Raw genomic sequence first — 22,444 nt, forward strand, 5'->3', positions numbered from 1 at the left:
GGGTGGGGGGGGGAGTGTTGGGCTCTCTCGTGAGGAAGGGGGCGGGGCCTCTCTGGACTGGTGAACGGATACATTAACAAGCCCCTCAAATAATATTAGTAATCTGAAGTTCTTCAGTTCTTGGTTCCTTCTGTTTTTTGTTTTTTTTCCTTCTGTTGGATATCATTACGTCTTGTCATACTGTTTCTTACAATGTGATAATCTGAACGTCAACTGATTTTGCGAGGAGGATGATGAGGATGAGGATGATGCACTCTCGTTAAATGACAATGGCAACTGTACCAAAATCGCCCCAGCCCTCCTCCTCCCTTTTTCCTTCAGATAGTGGCTTATCTCTCTTCCCTTCCTCTCCTGTTTATTCTCTTCTCTCATGTGTAAAGGAATACTCCACAAAACAAGTCTTGTCCGTCGCCCGCGTAAACCTGCAGCTGAGGGTCAGTGGCGCCACCTGTCCATTTTTAAAGTTTATCACCTGAGAGCTAAAAGGTCAAATAAAGCTGCAAAAGTATCGTGTTTTCAGGGGATGTATTTTTTTTTTAAGAAATGTTGATTTTCAGAAAACCATATTTGGTTAAAAAGCTCCAAAGGTTTGCATTTAGGAAGCTGAAACCAGAGATAAATTTTTAATTTCATGTTGAAGCAGAGTGGCTTGAAATGTCAATGGTTTTTAACAATTTTCAGCTTTTTTTGTTGGTTTACTGTTCTTGTAAATGTTTTTTTTAATAAGATGTTTGAATTCTGAGACGGTTAGTTGGATGGAAGAAGCGGTGTGAAGCCAGTCGTGGTATCGGAGTCACATTTCAGTGTCGCGGTTCACACTTTCTTTACATTTGATTCACAAACTAGTAGTTGTCTTTATTTCTAATGTTACAATTGTCTACAGTCTCAATTTTGCACAGTTTTGTTTACCGGTGTGGGCAATGAGGAACAACGAGCAAGACTCACCACACCATCTAGTGCAGCAAAGTGGTATTGCGGTGATCAATAGTGTTAAACGTCCCGGAACGTTTTAGCTCAAAAAAAATCAGTAATTGCTACAGACGTGGAGCTGAAACCAAAATTTCTCTTGACTCGCTTTCTCATTTTGGGGACAAATACAAATTAGTCATTACTCATCACACCTCCTAGTGGTGCAAAAAGGTTCTGCAAAGATGAGAAGAACAAATGCTGTCGCTGCGGCTGGTTGTTTTGAACCTCATTTATAGACTTTTTCAAGAAGAGATGATTATAATGCTTTAACATAGTAAATGTTTTAAGCTATTAATTATCCCGTATTTAACGGATTTAAAAGAGGAAATCCTTTTCAAGCTCTCGGAACCAAATGGCCTTCAACTCAAAGAATTAGGTTACCGATGCTTGTTGTTTTTTTTTGGTCCTCGTAACATCGTGTCCTCCACAAATGGAGCCGCGGTGGACGGGGTTGTAGAGCGGGCTGATGGTTCGATTCCCCATCGACTTTTCCAGAGACGCTCGCTTAGTTTACTGTCGGAGGGCATTTCAGCGACTATCCAGAGTGTGGCGACAAAAAGCCAACTTAAAGAAGTGCGATCAAATCAACCCAAAGAGAGGCGGAGCCGCGTAAATGTTCACTTGCTGGAGTTCAGACGAGTCTCTCCGTCGTCGGATCGGCGTTGAAGCGCTGTGCGGGGCGGAGGGGTTTTTGTGGAGTATTCCTTTTAAATCAGGATGGTGCGTTTCCTCCAAAAGACCCTGCGGACGCTCTGCGGACGGGGGGTGCGGTCGGTTTGGGAAGGGAGGGGTTGACTGCAGGTCCGGTCACACTACACCCCCCCCACCCCACCTCCCTCCTCCCCCTGCCAGTCCGTTAGCCCGCAGGTCTTCCACACAGCCGTCGGTCTACGCCTCACACACACACACACACACACACACACACACACCTCGCAGTACACACCTTTCAGGCTCATGTATTTTTTTTGTTTTTGTTTTTGTTTTTTCATTTCCAAGCTGCTGAAATATATATATAAATATAATAAGATATCTATTTTTCATATGTTAAAAAGACGAGTGTTTTAGTGTGGGGGGAGAATAACCAGGTCTATTTTGTATTAGTGTATTGTTTCTTTTTTGTTTTTTTATTTAATATCTGACATTACTGTAGTGTGATTGTGGCTAGATCTCCATGTTCCCATCTCTTTTTTTTTTTTTTTTTCTTTCTTTTTCCGAGTGAATATTGAGGATTCTTGCTGCTGATTGGTTGTGAGAGGAGAGGGCGGGGCCAAGGGAGGGAGGGGGTGGGACTGGGGAGGGACGGGGTCTTCCTCCTACCTTTTAAACAAGGAAAAAAAAAAACCATGAGCACAGGTGCTTCATGACAAACCTTACTAGCATGTTTGGCTGCATCATACTCCTTTGGCACTGTATTTTGAATGAACGTTAATTTATTAAAAAACATACCAAAAACGTTCCTGAAATCGACTCCCCGCTTGGTTTGTTCACTCTGAGACGTCGTGGTCAAAGGTCCGGGACAAGATGTTCAGACAATTATTTTAAATAAACTCCTTCAATTGGGCCAACATGGAACAATTACCCTTAAAGGGGTGTGTTATTGTCTCACCACAAAGAAAAAAAAGGATGTAAACTGAATTAGGATGCTAACCTGAAGATAAATTTCAAAAAGCTTTATTGCTAAAACAACAGTGCCAACTCGTGGCCTGACATACTAACTACATCGTTTTTTTTAGCTTCCCTGCCATTTCTGTGTTATCAATAAATTATCAAGACTGCAACGCAAAACAAAACTTTTCTATCACGAAATTGATGCGTTTCGACTTTCACCGTTGTGTAAATGTGGCCTTAAAAGTTTCATTTTGGAAGTCATTTTAGAATGGTTCCTGTGTCACAAAGAAAAGCTTTGGATACCATAATATTGGCATATATCTGTTCACTGCTTCATATTTGAATATTGATAAGTATAAATATTAAAAACTGAAAAGCTTTTTTTCGTTTTCCAGCTGTCTGTCAAATGTCAGATTACAGCTGTGATCTACAGAGAGACTCTGGGTTTGTGTCCGCTCACCGACCACCGGTCATTATTTTAGGATCCGTCCATCTGTCGTGGCAGAGGATCAGCGGGGTGTGACTTTCTGCTTGCCTCAGATTTACACACACACCAGAGGTCACCAGGTTCACCAGTCCCAAAAAAATACAAGCACACATTTTCCAATACAGCAATTCATTTTAATAGACTTATTTCCATATACATTAAAAGCATTTGTCAGGAAAATATTCTGTGACTCTGAGTTCACAATACATTCATATACTTTAAATAGAAAAAGAAAAATATCTCAAGAGGATTTAAAAAAAACAAAAAAAAACTAACATTTTACTCAATAAGAAATTGGAGGGAGTTTATTTAAAAGCATAGAAACCAGGAGACACAGCGGTAGAACTGGACTGAGCATGCTCACTGGACACACAGACGGTGTGACGGGTCCTCGGGAGACGACAATAAATATCTTGCCTGCTTTTTAACTAAACACCTCTCCAAATATATAGATATATATGAAGTAGAAAAGGCCTGGGCGAGACTGCGTGCAGGTGCTTCCATTATTACTGGACACGAAGGTTCAAGGAGGAGTTTCTGTAGTAACACTGTGGTTGTTTCCCAATTTTAGTCTTGATATAAAGATTTAGAAGCAGAGAAGCAACTTCAACAAGAGTAAATATGGTCAAAATATATTCATAGAAGTACAAAACTGCAGATAAATCAATGGAAATCTTTGACATCAAGAAATAGTAAAACCTACAGATGACTCCTTAAAGACACATTGTTATTTAAGTTTATGAAGCCATTATCAAACTTCAAAAGCTAGAAATTAGCATTAGCTAGCAATGGGCGCTAGCTTTTCTCATTAGGTCAAAAATAGAAAAATGCTCCAAAATCTTAAGTGAACTTATTTTAAGTCGTTTTTAAAGACCATGCAGAAAACCAAAGTTACACCAAGTTGAATTCGGGATTAGCCAGTAGCATTTGTTAGCACGCGTCAGAGGCTTTCAGCTTTTATCGTGTTTGGGGTTAAATTATTTGTTGTCAATGTAAACATATTCAGAAAATAATCAATGCTAATTTTGACACGCTTTGGCCGTATGCTAACCGCGTAGCGTGCCAGAGTAACAAACCCTTGCGGCGTAACTATCATTTGTTTTCATGTAGTTAAGTAGCCGAGGTTAACATCTGTGTAAATCAACAGTTATGTCAATGTATTGTCAATCACAAATATACTTATTAGTGTTGCGGCGGGCGCTAACAAAGTTAGCTCGCTAATTGTTTCTTCATCTTCATCTTCAAAGCAGATTAATACAACGGTAAAGGTATTACAAGCCCTTTTTTTATTGCCAATAACACCAAAATTTGCATTTTGCCTAGAATATACATGTTGTTCATGAGCTCATTTAATTTGAAAGAATTTTTTTCACAGTATTTGTGGTAATACCACATTTATCTCTGTAGCTTGCTAGCGTTTAAACTTTCATAGGCATTCATTTCAGCGAGTGACCCGACTAAATCTCAGTAACAGAAGCTAAAGTCAAACGTCGCAAAAAAATAATGACAATCAATTTGTCATGTTGACCAATTTGACCATGACATTATTTTCTTTTAACTTATTTACCCATGAAATATCTTCACTGCTAATTTATAATTAATTTGCTAAGCAGGCACTTTAGCGGTATAAATCTAACGTGAGCAAAGCTAATGCTATTTTGAAATTTAGACTCTGAGCCGCATAAAGTTGCAATTCTAGTTTTTTTTTTTATTGTAAGAAAAATATATCAGGAAAATAGCTTTATCGAGCAGGAAACTAACTATTACCATATTTATACTTGCTTCATTTACTGAATATTTTTAACAAATTTTTTGTTTTGTTTTTTGGACTGAAATAAGAGTGAAAAATCTAAACATTTCTGGTCGTTAAATGTGAGAAATAAACTCAGATCATTAACGCGTCAACAACCACAGTGTTACCACGGAGGCACTGACCAACTGGAGTCACAGTGAATTTTAAATAGTAACCGTTAAAATGTTCATGCTGTCCTGCTCAACCCTTGGATATGTGCACACACACACATACATACACATACACACACACCCCCACACACACACACACACACAGCATCTTCATTATCACAGTGTATTTGGACCGTACAGGGAGTAGACCAGAGTGCAGAGTCTCCGATGAGGGGATCAGGTTTTTGTTTTGTTTTGTTTTTTTCCTCCTGGCTGGGATTATTCCTGCGTCATGTCCGTCGATGCCGTTCACTGCTCCGGCGTCACACGGAGTCACGGTTTGACCTCGGACGCCGGCTCGGGGGGATCGGGCGAGGCGAGGGGCGGAGGCTGCGCCAGCGTGGAGAACCAGGACGACATGGCCGACTTGGCGCTGGTCAAAGCTCCGCCCACTGACTGACCTGAGGGAAGAGACACAGAGGAGAGTCTGGAATTAACCTCTTGTGTAATAACCGTGTGTGTGTGTGTGTGTGTGTGTGTGTGTGTGTGTGTGTGTGTGTGTGTGTGTGTGTGTGTGTGTGTGTGTGTGTGTGTGTGTGTGTGTGTGTGTTCTTACCCACGGCCTTCCCGGTCTGCACCACGCTCCTGCTGGTGGTCATCATGGCGTTCCCGAGCTTCTTCCCTCGCTCGCTGTTCTGCACCGAGCTGCAGGGGGAACGGGAGAGTCAGTGTGCGGAGCGGGACACCCGGTTCGAGTCCCACAGGCGCTGACCGCGGTCCAAAACAGGAGGGAAAACGGCCTCCAGGGTTTATTTCTCTTCTGTTTGTGACCTCGCCTTTACGGTTGTTTTTACTATCAGAGGGTCCGCAGTATTTTTTATTTTTATTTTTTTTTAAGAAAATCATCGACTCACAATTAAAAAAGCTTTTAAAACCAATGTTTTATCTGTGTCTTAGGGTTGCCGTCCTGCAGTGGTCACTTTACACTCAGGGAGCATCTGACTTTTTTTTTAATCATCGAGAAAAACTAAAAAATGAGGATTAAGGAAATAGAGTGACTGAGTCTGGCTCTTCTTTTCTCTTCATGTCCAAACTGAGTACAGTGGGAGTCCTTTTTGTTTTTTTTGTTCTTTTATTTATCTTCCCAACCAACTCGCTGACAAGTGGGATTCATCAGACTCGTCACCGTCTGCCCCAATACCCCCCGGACCCCCCTCCTGTCCCCCCGGCTCACGTTGCAGGAAAACATGTTGGTGTTTACTGCTGCAGGAGTGTGTGTGTGTGTGTGTGTGTGTGTGTGTGTGTGTGTGTGTGTGTGTGTGTGTGTGTGTGCGTGTTGACTTTTTAATGGTTATTTCCTTATGATAAAAAACAAAAGTACTCCCCCCCCATTAATTAGTTTCAAATGAAAATGTGAAAAAACTAATAAAATCTGAAGCCAAAATATTTTGTTTCTTAACATTACTTCAGAATCAGAAATGTTATTAAAACCAATTTAAAAAAAAAATATGATAATCCCCCCCCCAAAAAAAGAAAGTAGTAATTTGTGTGTTTTTATAAATACAATTTAATATAAACAATATCCCAAAGCATGTTATCTAAAAGAAATGTGAAAATTCAACCGTAACAAAACATGGAACATTTTGTGTGTTTAAAAGGTATATTTGATATTATATGAATATGTTAATATTTAAATCAAAATGTGGTTTTCTTACATTTTCTGAGGGATGTGATCAAATAACATTTGACATTTTTACCATATTTGTTTAATGAAACAAACAAATGTGTGGTTTATTTTGACATTAGAGTTCATTCAATTAAATATGAATGTGTGTGTGCGTGTGTGTGCCGAGTGTAAAGTGACTGAACGTGTCATCACCACCGGGCCAAGTCAGGGACGGGGGTCCCCGGTGTGTGTGTGTGTGTGTGTGTGTGTGTGTGTGTGTGTGTGTGTGTGTGTGTGTGTGTGTGTGTGTGTGTGTGTGTGTGTGTGTGTGTGTGTGTGTGTGTGTGTGTGTGTGTGTGTGTGTGTGTGTGTGTGTGTGTGTGTGTGTTCTGCAGCTTCATCCATCTGAAGTGAAACCCTAGACTCCAGCTGTGGACGGCGTCGCCTTTCGGCCATGTTTCCTGGAATGAAACCGGAGCCGCGGCCGCCTGAAGTCTCCGGCTTTTTAGAATGAAGCTCAGAATTACGTTCGGATACGAGACCCTCGCCGCCGCCGCAGCGGGCTAAATCTGTCCACAAACACGACGTGGAGGAGGAACGAACACGCTGCAGCGTTAAACAGCTGGAGGTTCAGGACGACGAAGGGACATCAGATTTGATTAATAATACCTGATCAAATTGTTCAGATTTCAACATGTTTGAGGAAAAACAATAAACAGAATGATCGAATTTAAAGTGAAAATTGTGAGCTCATTCAAATAAAGAATATTTAACTAAAGAAATGCTGGGGTTTTTTTTTTTTTTGCAATTATGTGTTTTATTAATTTATGTTCCAGTAAAAAGTCAAAAAGAAAGAAAAAAAATGAAAAAAGAGAAAATCCAATCAACAAAACAGAAAGAGACATTAGAATAAAATTGAAAGAAAGAAACAAAGAGAGAAAATTTACAGAAAAAAAACCAGAAATGCTTCCAAATCTAATGTGAAAGCATATTTCTTAAGATTTTTACTTCATCATTTGTACCTATGATCCTTATTGTCATTACAATCATTAGTGGTGGTAGTAGTAGAAATAAGAAGAATACGAATAATAATTTGATCCCCTTATTAATGCCTAAAAAAAACAAACCCTTTTTAAATAAATGTTCAATGTTATTTCTTCTAGTTGACGTACAGCTGCTGTTCCTCCTTATAGCCACTAGGGGTCAGCAGCAGCCTGAGTTATAAACTGAGGGCTGCTGAGGAAGATGTTTTTACCAGGTCTGTTTGGAAGTTTGTCTTCAGAATGTGGGAAGAATGAATGAATGAATGAATGAATGAATGAATGAATGAATAAATACTCACTGTGAGAGTCGTAACTTGACGTCAGCGACGCTGTACTGGCCCTGAAACGGGTGACTGCAACAGAAAGAGCATAACTATTTCCATAAACCCATCAATCTCAATGTATAGCAACTAGCATCTGCCATCAATTACCAACATTGAGTAACTTGCATAACTTTGATTTCTATTCTTTAAACCTGTACAGAAGGTATTATAGGAAATGTATGTCATCCTTTAAAAAAAATCATCATTCTATTTTTTTTTCCATTGTAATAGATGCACAGCAATAATAAACACGCATGTCTTTAAAGTGAATGAAAATACATTTAAAACAGTGTGTGTGTGTGTGTGTGTGTGTGTGTGTGTGTGTGTGTGTGTGTGTGTGTGTGTGTGTGTGTGTGTGTGTGTGTGTGTGTGTGCTCACCCCGGGGTGATGGCGGTCATGCCGGGGTGCTTGTTGCTGCACCACACTCGGTAGTTGTGGGTGATTTTCCACGCGGTGATGAAAGGAGCGCCGTAATCCGCCAGCAGCCGCTCGTTATCTGGAACCGCCGACAGACAATTTGAAGCTTTTTTTTTTTTCTCTCGTGGAATTCTAGTTAAAACACTGAGCAGATCGGCTTCTGTCCTCTCACATCATATATATACCGGTACATCATATCCACCATTACAACAATTTGCTCTCATCCATGCTCTGGCTTGGCTTCTGTGTGACCTTTCTGCATTAAAAAATAAAAATAAAAAAATGAAACTTAAGAAAGTTTTAAAAAGCCGCAGGACAAAATAACCCTGGAAAATGCAGAATTGTCTTTAATGGGAGATAAATTGAACTAATCTAGAAAAACTGAGATCATGTAGATTAATTTGATGATAAAATAAGAAAACTAAATTAATTATACTAAAATAATATAAGTGGAATAAGATAAACTAACCAGGCTGAACTAGAGAAAACTAATAATCGAGGTAAATATCAGGTGAACAAGGCTTAACTAAGACTAAATACATTATTACTTTGAAAACAGCCACATTTCTGTTGTTGATGCTGGATTGTTTTTTAATTAAAAAAAGTTATTATTTTATTGATTGTCCAGTAGAACTCAAAAATGTATTATATTATTATTATTATTATTATTTCCTAAAGAAGAATCATTATTACTTATTTCTGGAGATTCTTAAAATATTTCAGATGGAATAAAGCAGGTTTGAGAAGACCAAATTTGTGCTTTTGAACTTTTTGTTTGTTTTTTTTAACTGAAGTTTCCACCCATACAGACGAGGCACAGTGTGAATGTGAGATGATGGAAATCTCAATATGGGCTCTGTGATGCAGGCGGGGGGCGGGGGGGGGGGGGGGGGGGGGCTCTGGTGGGGCTCCAGGGGGGGTTAGGGGGTCTCCTCACCCTGCTGCAGTGTGGAGGACAGCAAGGAGTGGAGGTAGAGCGTGAACTGCGCCCGGATCCACTCGTCTCCACCCTCCCAGCCCGTCCCGTCCAGGAACACGTCGTCCCGGTTCTCCGTCACGTGTTTGACCAGGTAGTCGGCGAAGCGCAGGTCAGCCGTGGTCAGGGCGAGGGTCTTCCTCAGCTCGGGGTCCTGGATCTGGACGCGTGCCTCCTCCACCTGCGGCGGCGGCGAGAAGCGCTCAGCGTGGGGGGGAGGAGGGGGGGGGGCGTCGCGGCGTCCGGTGAGGGACTCACCTCCACGACGGCGTCGCTGAGGTGCCTCTGCTGCCTGAACAGGATGTTGGTCGCCCCGGCGACAAAGCCCCGCACCGTCACGTCGGACAGGAGGTGATGCTGCTGCAGCGCCATGTAGGGCAGGCACAGGTAACCCTGGCGACAGACGGCAGACGTGGGTAAACTCCACCCGGCGAGAGACGGCCAGGTGAGCGAAACGAACCCGAAACGCACCTTTTTTTTCTCATCTTATATTCTTGAAACAACACTGAGGGTTGGTTTCCCAGCAGGATTTTAAAAGCGTTTTCGTTCTGCTTCGCAGCAACTTTGAAGAGGAAATACATTTCAGAGTTTATCTGATGCCACATGGTGGATTCTGAATTTACTCTACTTGTTTATCTGGATCTGAAATATTTTTTTTTTTACTTCTTGAACCTTTTCTTAACATTTGTTGTTGGGTTTTTTCTCACTTTTAATAGCAGATTTTGGCCTTTTCTTTACATTGTATGTGTTTTTATGTAGTATTATTTTGTTAACATTATTAAATAGAATTTTGTCCTTTTTCTTCAATTTTAATTGTAGATTTAGACTTTCTTTAAATTCTTCTTTACAGAATTTAATTCTAAATTTCAACATTTCCTTTATATTTTATGCATACCTTACTATGTAGATTATTGTTTTTCTGGATTTTTTGGCTTTTTCCTCACATGATTAGACCCTTTTCTTTTTTTTTTCTGTGTAGATTTTGACTTATTCTTTCCTCTATCAAAGAGATACTGACTTTGATTGACTTTATTTGAGAAATTTAAAAACGTTGTTGACATTTTTGTGGTTATTTCCACATATTTTGCATGTTTCATCCCTTCCTGGACTTTATTCTGTAGATTTAATTATTTCTTTAACTTAAATTTGTGAACGTTGAATTATCCTTGGCTTTCTCCACGTCCTTATTTCATTGAATAAATGCAGTGTAGTTGTGTTAAAAGTTCATACAGTGTGGTCAAGATTAGTGAGCTGATTAAACCTCTGCCTTCCCTTGGAGGGTCAAATGGGACCTGTTGCATTGTGGGTGTTACCTTGGTGAAGACGGCGAGCGGCAGGCCGTGCTGGTCCTCCTCCAGACCCGACACCAGCCCCTGAGTGACGGCCTGGTCGCCGGCCGCTTGCGGCTGCATGGTGATGGGCGTCCCAGACTCTGAGTCAAAGGCGTCCGGCAGGAGGTCCACCGCCGCCGCCGCCGCCGCCGCCGCCTCTTTAGGACCGGCTTCCTCCAGCACGCTGGGGTCCAGGGTCTCCCAGTCGCTCTCGGACGAGTCCGGAGAGGTGCGGGACGGCGGTTTGAGGTGGTTGCCGTCTCCGGAGGACGGGGTCTCTACGGCGGGCCGGGCCGGCTCGAAGCCCTCCAGCTCCAGGGAGGCGCCGGCGAGGTCGGTGACGGACACGGAGACGAACTCCTCGGCTCCCAGGACGCCCTCCGCCAGACTCGGGTCCTCCGACAGGCTGCCCCTCGGCCGGTAGTGGGACGAGTCCACCAGGCCGTGCTCGATCATACCTGCAGGGAGAGAACGTCACAATACTTCTACTGCAAGTTTCACCACCTCGGAACTCACCGACACAATGCTGCAAAAGTTACCACACAAATACAGAAGCTATAAATCCAATGCAAAAGCTACAACGCCAAAGCAATGCTACATCAATATTAAGCTACATCAACACAAAGCTACAAAGGCTACAACCCCAATACAACAGCTACAGCGCTAATACAATGCTACATCAATATTAAACTACAAAAGCTACAACGCCAAAGCAATGCTACATCAATATTAATTTTAAAAAGCTACAACGCCAAAGCAATGCTACATCAATATTAATTTTAAAAAGCTACAACGCCAAAGCAATGCTACATCAATATAAAGCTACAAAAGCTACAGCACCAATGCAATGCTACAAAATCAATACAAAAGCTACATCAACACAAAGCTACAAAGGCTACAACACCAATACAACAGCTACAGCGCTAATACAATGCTACATCAAGCTACAAAAGCTACAATACACACAAAAAAAGCTAGAATACCAACACAAAAGTTACAACACTAATACAAAGCTGAGAAGAAAAAAAAAGCTGCGGCACAAACAAGAGCAACTGTAGTCGTTTTGGGGAGTGACTGACCTGGAAACAGCGATAAAACTGTCATCAGAGCTCCCACGAGTCTGTTGACTGGAGACACATAAAACAGGACCTGCAAACAATAAAACCAGAATTAAAAAAACAAAATTAAAAAAACACAAATCCAATTCCCGAAACAGCAAACTGCAGCAGGAGAAGAGAAAAGACCGGGTGTTTTCTCACCTTCTTCTCCAGCAGAATGAGCTTGAAGAGGATGAGAACCTGGAGACGTTATAAATATGCATTAACAATGTGCTGATGTTCACAGATCATCTTTTAACTACACAAAACGTCACTAAAGTCCCCCACCTTGTGTCGGAAATGCAGTATTAGATCTCTTGGCGATAACCCTGAGGAGAGACAAGAAACCGAGCGTCAACAAACAAACAAAGATTTTACCCCCAGAGAAGAATGCAGAAGCATTTTTCTACAGATAAAATCGGTCGCAGTGAGAAAAAGCTCCAGGACTGAAACATGGAGGAAGAAAACAAAAAAAAAAACTGCATTTAAGGAGTAGTAGTAGTAATAATAGTAGCAATAGTTATTGGTGCTGACACTTTTCCCTCTTTGGGAAATAATTTATAATAATAATAGTAGTAGTGGTTGTAAGTTCTTGTAGTATTAACACTATTAGTAATGTCTAATTAATTAATTAAAAAAGTAATAATAGCTGTGCTGGTAGTTCTTGTACTAGGAGCTGTAGTTGTTTTTAGTAGTACTTTTAGATCTAGCATCATGTGATAAAATGTGTATGAGGAGAAAAGCAGTGGGCCAAGGATTGAACCCTGCGGTACACCGCAAGTTAAGCTTCTTGAGGAACAGCCGTCATCTATAGTTACTCTAGTTATCCTATTCTAGAGATCCAAAAAAAGGAATTTATTAAGCCGACATTACTGCAAATTGTTTTCTTTTATGGAAATTTGTTTAAAGTTGGGAATTGACAAACATCAGACGTACCTAAATAAACCTGTGATCCCTCCAGAGACGAGCCCTTCAGGGAACCGTTCATGTGTTCGTACAGCTCCTGCAAAGACGTCGCGACGGTCAGCTGGGGGGGCCGGATGGCGAAAGAGGGAAAGCCCAAAGGTTCGGTCGGGAGCGTCTCCTCACCTTCAGGATGGAGATCTGGGAGAAGTCCTTCTCCTCGAAGTAGGCGTGCGTGATGAGCTGCAGCTTTGCCTGGAGGAGGCCGTACAGAGGCTGCGGATAAAACCCCACAACAGACATGTGAGTTCACGAATTCAACCACTGGAATATGAGCTCAGTTCTAACAGAGAGGGAGTCAAACATCTTTTAAAGTACTCAAAGTGGATACGCCAAAGTGGCACTGACATGATTGCAAATATAATATACAAAGAAAAGCTACAAAATACCATCATATCTGGACTATTGAGCGCATCTGAATATAAGCTGCACCCACCAAATTTTAAAAAAAGGAAAAGAAAGGTCGGAGTTACGTGATGCACCCAAACGCATCACACACGTATGGGTGGCATGAAGCGAGTTCAAATCCATAAATTCGCATTTCAAAGCGTGTGAAAAAAAAAAAAAGTGGTGGCTTATAGTCCAGAAATTACACAACTGATGTCACAAAGCAGAAAAAAAAAAAAAAAAAAGTGGTGCATGTGGAGATCAGGATCATAATCCCACAATCAATCTTTGGTTCATTCTTGGACATCTGCATCCAAACGTACTCCTCTTCATCAGCACGCGCGTTGCTTCAGAGGTCACGGTAAATCATTTCACAGCTCAGTGACGTCGCCGTCTGATACCGAGGCTTATTGGATCCGTCCCGGGAACGAGAGGCGCGTGGTGGAGAGGCCAACTCACCACTCGGCTGAGGACGCACACGCTCTTCTGGACCGTCTCACGCGTGACGTCGGCCTGCCGGACCTTCAGGGCCTGGCGACAGATGCAACACACGCAATTAATACGGGGCAGGAAGAAAACTGCCGGGCGGTGCAGATCCGTCACAGTCGTACAATTAAACCCTATAAAAAAAATTTAAAAAGTGGCTTTTGCACTTGTGTGTGTGTCTCTTTTGTTTCCATGTTGGGATTTTGCATGTGTGCACCTTTGTGTTACAGCTTTTGATCTAAAAATAGCATTTTGCATTGGCGTTGCTGCTTACTTTGATGTTGTGGCCTTTTTTTAATCCGTCTTGCAGCTTTTGCATTGGTGTTTTGGTTGCAGCAGTATGTTTTTACAGTATGTTTGGCTTTTACACCCATTGCTTGTATTGTACTTTGCAATTTTTGCGTCAGTTGTTGCAGCTTTTAGCGTTGTGGCGACAAAAGTTGCTTCACTTTCAGTCAACAACAAACTAAAATCATATTGTCAAGTTTTAAGCTCAAGTTGTACATTTTGAACTGACCTTCGCTTCGATTTGTCGATAGCAGGACACTCCGTAGACGCACTTCATGTCCTCGCTGAGCGGCGGCAGGTGAAAAAACACCGTGTCTGCAGAAGAAGAGCATCGGAGTTAAAAAAAAAAAAAAACGGCACGTGAGGCGCCTGCAGTGGTCCGCACACACTTTATTTAAAAAATCTCTGCAGCAGAATTAATGAGGAGTTTTGCAGTGAGGAGGGAAAAACGGTGCAGATTAAAGGGTTGGGGAGGGGAAACGCTGTCGTCGCTGCACTGTTGTGATCCATCTGTGCACACACCTGATGGAAAGACACCTTCAGAGAGAAACAGTGCGATTATGTAAGAGAGAGAGAGAGAGAGCGTCAGAGCGGGAGAGAGAGAGAGAGAGAGTGGAGCTCCAAGCACAAGAAACGCCGCCGCCGAGGATGAGGAAGAGGATGAGGAAGAGGAGAAGCATCTGCGTGAGCATTGAACAACAACGTGTGGACGGACAGCAGGAAATATTCCCCGGGGGTCATTTCAGTAGCGTCAGTTCCTTCTTTGTTGTTAATCTAATAAAAAATATGTTTCGCTTAATTCAAGTAGCATGTATGGACACTAACTTGAACAGCTCAGGAGTGTCGATACACAACACGTCATTGAGTTTTATATTCAGTTCTTTTTTTTTTTTTTCTGGCCGCCAACTGAGAATCACTGAATTACATATCAATTTAAAGAACAAAGAATGTTTTGTTTTTCTTATTTTGACCCAAATTATTTGTTTTTGAGTGACAAACATGGAGAGAATAAGAGAATTAAATGGAGAACGGGTGAAACCAAGAGAGAAAATATAGAGTGGGTGGGATGAAGATAGAAAAAGAGAGAGAGAGAAACAGAGACACAGAGATAAGAGTGAGAATAGACGAAAGGCAAAATGTCACAAAGTTATCTATGAATTTTTAGAAGAAATAATCACATTATTAGGTCGAAATTAAAGTTCATATTCATACAAATTGTTCAGACAAACTACAGTTAAAAATACAGAAATGATCATTTGTGTTATTTTAGTATCAAAATCCACATTATTTCTGTTTTGGCCACATCAGAGTCGGCTTATAGTTGATTTGAGCAACTTTTCACAACAAAATCGAGGCTGCAGCTTATAAATGAGACGTATTAGAGCTTAAAAAAACCCAATAAAACAACAAATCATTCTCAACTTGTGTGGGAGTTATTCTGCACCGGGGCGTCACTAAACAATGAGGGTCACCACAGGTGAACCTGGATTTGGTTGGTTTTCCTGGTTCTTGAGCATCCCAAACATCCCAAAGTGCAGTTTACACATAATCAAACCAAAAACCTCACATATTTCACCACTTGTAGCTCAAAAAAGTCAGATAAAAATGAACTTCACGCTGTTGGAGCACCAACGTCCGACAGAATTTACCTAGAATATGACTTAACAGCATTTTTAACACTATCCCAGCTGTATGTGTGTAACGTGGCCCTTTTTATTCATATTTATGATATTTTTGACGGAAATTCTTCCCACTTCCTTTAGTTGTTCTGGCAGGTCATCTGACGTACTTTAAAAAGAAAACAAAACCTCATGGTAAATAACTACTATTACTATTGATAGATCAGCAAAATGTACAAACTTCCCACTGTTTTTGATGAAAACCTCAAACGGAAACAGACATAACTTTTACTGCTGCTTTGAAATGCTTCATATTCATAAACTCATTGTTTTTAAGACCGTGTTCCTACAATACTCCTTTTCTCATTTTAATTTAAAATTGAATATGTCGTTTTATAAATATTTGTGCAGAACTTTCTTATCCATCCTATTTTTAATTTTTTTTTATTGTCTGAAGACAGTTTAGGTTAATAATTACCTTTTTTTCCTTCTTTGTGCACAGAGAATCTTTTTTTTTTTTTAAGGAAAATTTTACATTTTATTAACTCTGCAGCCACAAAATCTAAATAGATATGGTCATTAAGTGTTTCACAACAAGTTTCCCCACTGTCGGCGTGTTAAGACAAAAACTTGTTTCACTTGACGGGCCGGAGCAGGAAATGAGAATCTTTCCCGCCTGCTTTGTGAACTTTGGCTCAGCTGCTGTTGTTTGTCTTCACAGGGCGGCGGCGTCACATGACCGCCGCTCCACACGCCTCGCCTTCGCAGGCGGGACTTCAAACAGACTTTTTCAAATGAAAAACCACACTGGAGCTCAATCACGTGTCTCAAAAACCACTTTCAGGTTTCAGATGGGGAACTGCCAAGCCTAAAATAATCGCCTTCACAGACGAAACCTTCCAATTGACTTGTGTTTTACCAATAAGGTGCAATTGGGCAAACGTAATAATGATCTGCATACAATAGGCGGCAATAATTGGACATAGATTGGAGAAAAACAGACGAGAAAAGAGAAAACAATGTGAAAAGAAGGAGGAAATAAAGTACAAGTTTCTACCTGTACTTTTTGTGATGCTTTAAAAAGCTCCTTTTATAACCGGACGTGCAAATAAAGCAATTAAAACCGAGCAAGTGGTTTCTATTCATAAAGCAAACTGAGAAAAAGAGGTTAAAACGTTCATATCATTCGTGGTTTTTTTCATGATTCCAATAACAATTGTGGTCAAAATCAGGCAGGCGTGCCTCTTTAAATACTTTTTTTTATCAGCAGTCATCCACTTACTATTCCGGACCGCCAAACGACAATAATTCCTGTAAGTCGTTCAAATGTCTCAGTTTTTAACATATTTATGTTCCGTTTAAAAGGCACAAATCTTCAAAGCAATTGAGTTCAGTTCCAAATAACGTTTCCGGAGCAACACCAACAGGAAGATTTTTTTTTAAAAACAATGAGCCCCGCCGCCACCTACCCTCCTGGTAGTTGTGCGCCCCGTCGGGGAGAGCCACGAAGGGCAGGTACTTCCACTCGTCGGGCAGCAGGTTGCTGTCGTGGCCCTCGTCCGGCAGCAGCGGCGGGTACGAGAATTCCACCTGAAGGGAACGGGGGCAGAGGAAACATCATTCTCCTCTCTTCCGCTCAGCATCACCGTGCAGAAAAACGCTGCTGGTTAAATGTCATTGAATCGCGACAATGAAGACGTGATTCAATGGTGTTCATTGTTTCATGCATTCATTCTTATTTTACTGCTTTTTTTTTAAACTATTTTTACAACAAAGACACAAATTTGTATGAAATATAATTCTACAGTATTAAAAACCACTTTTTTTGTTTGCCAATCTGCGTTTCGATATGATATCATACGTTTTCCTCTACAGTGCGATTTTTAGGAATTTTTCTTCTTCTAAGCAAGACATATTTTACGCTCCTTCATTTGTTTCCATACAAACACACACACGTTTTCAGCGTGTTCAGCTCTCAGAGCAGCAGACGGGCGGCGAGTGAATCAAACGGAGGAGGAGAGTTGGATTAAAGAGCCGGGAACCCAATCTACTGACACCCGGCGGGAGATCACTGACCCCTATCAGATAACCAGCACCCACACACACACACACACACACACACACACACACACACACACACACACACACACACACACACACACACACACACACACACACACACACACACACACACACACACACACACACACACACACACACACACACACACACACACACACCACATGCTGTCTGTGGGGGGGCTTCAGGTGGAGACCAGACACTTGAACACTCTCACTAATGAGCAGGTGCGTGTTGGCATGTTGACCAGCAGGTTCAATGACACAATAAACGCTAAAAACAAGACGTGACCAGGAAGGAAAAAAAGAGAAAAAATCCTGCACAACCAAACAATTGAGAAACATCCAAGACATTTTTTTTTGAAAAGTGCGAAAATCTGCAGCTTCATCTCTGATCCTCACTTCTCATCAGTTTGGATTTATTCAGGATTTACCCACATTTTGTTGAACTTTCTCAAAAAGGGTGAATTTGTCTCTCTTTATAAAAAAATAAAAAAATAAACACTTTGAATAGAGATTTTTCATTTCCATGACGTCTCCTGCCACAAAACACTTCTGTTTTTCACAAGCGTGACTGATTGAATACTATTGTCTACTCAAAATGATTCCACCTCGAAGAAATCAGGAAAAACTGCCGTTTTGTGACGTGTAAAACTGAGAAATGGCAAATTGCATGAAGTTTTTTTCTGTTTTCGCGGAAACAAAAGTATCGTCATATGATGGTGTGCTACCAAAAAGCAGCAGAAGCCTTCGTTTCTTGACGGTTTTTTTCCCCGTTTTTCATCTTCATATTGGTGAGGAGGTTCCTATTTGATACTCGCCCAGGTATTTAATCATCAAATATTTGCACTTCTTTCCCCAATAAACTGGACTAAAGTGACAATTTGGTTGCTATGGAGAGTTTGCTTGTTTTTTGAATCAATAAAAAAATTCAGCCCTTGAAGTGTTGATTCAACAAATGACAAAAGCAATAAAAATTTGCTTTTTAATAGCAAAAACAATGGCATATTCTTTATTTTTGCTTCACACTGGACTAAATTCTTCATGTTGTTGATAAAATGATGCTGTTGTGAGGTCGATTTTTACTCAGATTGATGAATGTTCAGGTACGTCTCACTCGAAGCTCCTGGATTCATTCAAAACCTTCAAATATTCTGCATTTGTGAATATATATATTTGAATATATATATATATATATATATATAAATTCCCCTCTCGCCCTCCGCGGGCGGTCACCTGTTTTTCTATTCCAAGCTCGGATCCTCTACCAGAGGCCTGGGAGCTTGAGGGTCCTGCGCAGTATCTTTGCTGTTCCAAGTACTGCACTTTTCTGGACTGAGATGTCCGAGGTTGTTCCAGGGATCTGCTGTAGCCACTCCTCCAGTTTGGGGGTTACTGCCCCGAGTGCTCCGATTACCACGGGCACTACTGTCACCTTCACCTTCCAAGCCCTCTCCAGCTCCTCTCTGAGCCCTTGGTATATATATATATATATATATATATATATATATATATATATATATATATATATATATAATCAAATCAAATCTGCAAATTATAGATTTACATCAACAGTGGATGAGGAACACATGTGAAACTCGTTTTTAGCTTTAAATAGAACTGAAATTCTTATTTGATTGATAAACTGCTGCTTTATAGTTACTTTTATCAATGAAACAATACGCATCTTCGACCAACTTATAGTGTCTTAAGTCATGCAAAACGTTCCTAAATAATTGTGGAGGTATTGGTTTGCAAGTAAGGATTTGCAAAAGGGAAATTAATGCGAAAGTCTCGATGCATTAACGAAGCAGCATTGTTTCCTCATGGATGATGATGATGATGGGGGGGGGGGGGCAAAGAGTTGCAGGCTGCAGCCTGAGAGGAGCTGCCGTTCAACACAGTGGACTGGGAAGATGTTGTTACATAACCCGGTGAGCCCGCAGGACAGCTGATGGTGCCTTAAACGTGCAATTCATTGGGAGTTTATTGGGATTTTAACAGGCGAAAGCCATTGCGGAGTCGCTCAGCTCGCGCGCCAGACAGTTAAAAGCCAGCTGATCACGGACATCGAACAGGAATCGATCCTCTCGGATCGTCTAAAGAGGAGGCTCGCCCACCTGACAGCCTTTCTTGTGGTGGAATCCGACCACCACGATGTGCAGCACCGGTCCCCTCGCCTCCTCTCTGCCCGGAGACTCCATTCCTGCCCCCGGGTCGAGGATCCCGGCCAGCGGCCCGCCGAGTGTCGAGCGACCCTCCGGGGGGAGCGACGTGCACGAAGTCAACGCGCCGCCTTTCAGCGACGAGGCAGCCGGCAGACGGCGAGAAATAACGCGAACAAAACAATAACAACAGCACAGCAGCTGCAGCTGCCTCGCAGAGATCAGAGATGACTCTCTCTTCCGCTTCGAGCCACTGAGACGCAGACCGGAAGTAGAGCGAGAGAGATCCCGGACACACACTTCCGCTTTCGTTCCAAGGAACTTCCGCCGAGGCGAACTCGGAAAGAAAGAAAGAAAGAAAGAAAGAAAGAAAGAAAGAAAGAAAGAAAGAAAGAAAGAAAGAAAGAAAGAAAGAAAGAAAGAAAGAAAGAAAGAAAGAAAGAAAGAAAGAAAGAAAGAAATGTTTTACTGCATATTTAAATAGCAGTTACACCAAAATAAAATGTCTAATTTTGTAAATAGACAATAACAAGACAAAAACAATAGCTCTAATTATCTCTCACACACACACACACACACACACACACACACACACACACACACACACACACACACACACACACACACACAATGAAATATGCAATGTTTCATGGATAATCTTTATTTATTATTGCTCTCATTATATTATTATACATTGTTACGCATATGGTCAACACCCAAAAGACCATACTGTGTAAATTTTTGCATACAAACACAAATTCATTCCACCATGTTTTGTATACTGTTTGTATACATATATTGAAAATGTACTTTCTGATACTGTACATTATCGTGTAAGAATGTTTCCAAATGTGTTACTGGATTTCTTAAACGTGTTACACAATGCTGTCACCTCAGTGGATATATTGTTAGATAAGTATTTGCATAAAACGTACCTGATTTACTAAAAGCATAGGACGGACAAAGAGCGGATATATTGTCACTTTTCAGATTTTCTGACACTGGTGGCTCCAGCCAGTTATACACCGTACAGGGGCAAAACGTTCAATTGTATACTGGTTGTGAAGCATCTCTCTTGTCATTTATACTCTTTGTCACAGACAAGAATTACGTCATTTAAAAAAACGTTATTGACATATCCAATCCCGTCTAGTGCAAAACAATACTCCATCACAACTACCAGAGGGCAATAAACACTAATTTACACATAAACAGTGTTGCCAAGGCGTCGCTTTTCACACTGAATGGGCCCGTCTGTGTCCCATATCTGCAAAACACCTTAAATGATCTTAATTAACTTTTGCCAGTATGTGAGAAAGTTAAATATATATATATAGATAGATGTATATTTATCGTGATAACGATGATAAATCTGTTTCCATGAGGATCAGAAATCAAATCCATTTCAATGCCCAGTGTCGTTGAGCAGTTTCCTAGTGGAATTAATTATTTGTTAACCTGCCAATACAAATAGAGACAAATCTATTCAGTGTTTCATGCGTAATGGGAAAGTGGTACATTAAGAGAGGAAATGTACCTCCAATTACTTCAGACGTACAGTTGTACAGCTTCTGCTTCGTGTAGTTAGCGAGAAATACAAGACCACCCTCTCGTGCATGATCCTCCTCAATGAAGCCAGACTGTGTGGCTGCGTGTCGTGTTTTAAAATCACCACTAGATGGCGCCTCAGCCTCAGGATTATCAACATCAAGCAGTGCACAGGCTCCCTGCTGGTTGGGTCGCAACATTTCAGAAAAGTAAAATAAAATAATTGATACTGTAATAATTACATCCAACATTAGAATAATCTTAGTCAAAATTAGTTTTACATGATCACTTGTTTAGAGTCATGAAAGAAAACATACCTGAAGTTTTACAGTCCAGATCTTTGAACACTTTTTATTTATTCTTTTAGTGTTTTAGCCAAACAAAGGGGAAAACACATTTTTATTCAATCGTTTATTTATTTAGTTTTATTTTGAACAAAAAACACTTGCCTTCAAACTGTTTTAATTCTTTAATTCACCTTTTTATTCACATATGAATAATAATTATTTTATGTTAAACAAAATGCACATTTATATGTTTATTTATTCATTTATTTTAAATTCAGTAATTCACATTCACAAAAAGACTTTCATCTCGTCGTTTATTAGTTTGTTCATTATACTTTACTTGTAGTATTATTGACTCTCCTGCTTTAGTCAGTGCTGACCAGTTGTCTCCAGGCAAAGAAGCAGCTTCAGTGACCGGCTGTTGTCGCTGTCCTGCTCCACTGGCAGACTGAGGAAGTCTCTCCTCCCTCAGGCCAGGAGGCTGTTTAACTCCTCCAAGGATTTAGGAGTAAAAAAGAAACAAACAAAACGTGGACAAGGGCACTGAGGGACCCGAGTACCACGGGTACAAGACTCTATTGTTTATACTACGTTTTTGTTTTCTTTATGATGCAAACCAATTCTGTTGTTTCTGCAAACTTATTTCTGTTGCTGCTGGAACTATCATCTATCTATCTATCTATCTATCTATCTATCTATCTATCTATCTATCTATCTATCTATCTATCTATCTATCTATCTATCTATCTATCTATCTGTATATCTATCTATCTATCTATCTATCTATCTATCTATCTATCTAT

At 40.9% G+C, this 22,444-nt stretch overlaps 1 protein-coding gene across 1 annotated transcript; it reads right to left on the bottom strand.

Annotated features, from left to right (window-relative positions):
* Positions 1–3,182: 3,182 nt before the first annotated feature.
* On the bottom strand, positions 3,183–20,044 carry avl9 (AVL9 homolog (S. cerevisiase)). The gene is made up of 16 exons (XM_080515150.1): positions 19,762–20,044; positions 17,033–17,153; positions 14,174–14,259; positions 13,630–13,701; positions 12,910–12,999; positions 12,757–12,823; positions 12,109–12,149; positions 11,983–12,021; positions 11,803–11,872; positions 10,706–11,181; positions 9,651–9,785; positions 9,354–9,573; positions 8,378–8,495; positions 7,975–8,028; positions 5,583–5,671; positions 3,183–5,427 (listed from the first exon to the last, which is right to left on the bottom strand). Exons 1-16 carry the CDS (start codon positions 19,843–19,845, stop codon positions 5,300–5,302), a joined length of 1,890 nt encoding a protein of 629 aa, XP_080371276.1. The 5' UTR covers positions 19,846–20,044; the 3' UTR covers positions 3,183–5,299.
* Between the last annotated feature and the right edge of the window lie 2,400 nt (positions 20,045–22,444).

This window comes from Blennius ocellaris, assembly GCF_963422515.1.
Source record: "Blennius ocellaris genome assembly, chromosome: 19".
In the NCBI taxonomy this organism is placed as follows: Eukaryota; Metazoa; Chordata; class Actinopteri; order Blenniiformes; family Blenniidae; genus Blennius; species Blennius ocellaris.

Coding starts and splice junctions, on each gene's coding strand:
- avl9 (XM_080515150.1), bottom strand. CDS start 19,845: ATGGAGTCTCCGGGCAGAGAGGAGGCGAGGGGACCGGTGCTGCACATC. Junction 8,029..8,377: donor ATGACCGCCATCACCCCGGG/GTGAGCACACAC, acceptor TTTCTGTTGCAG/TCACCCGTTTCAGGGCCAGT. Junction 5,672..7,974: donor GTCAAGTTACGACTCTCACA/GTGAGTATTTAT, acceptor TTCCCCCTGCAG/CTCGGTGCAGAACAGCGAGC.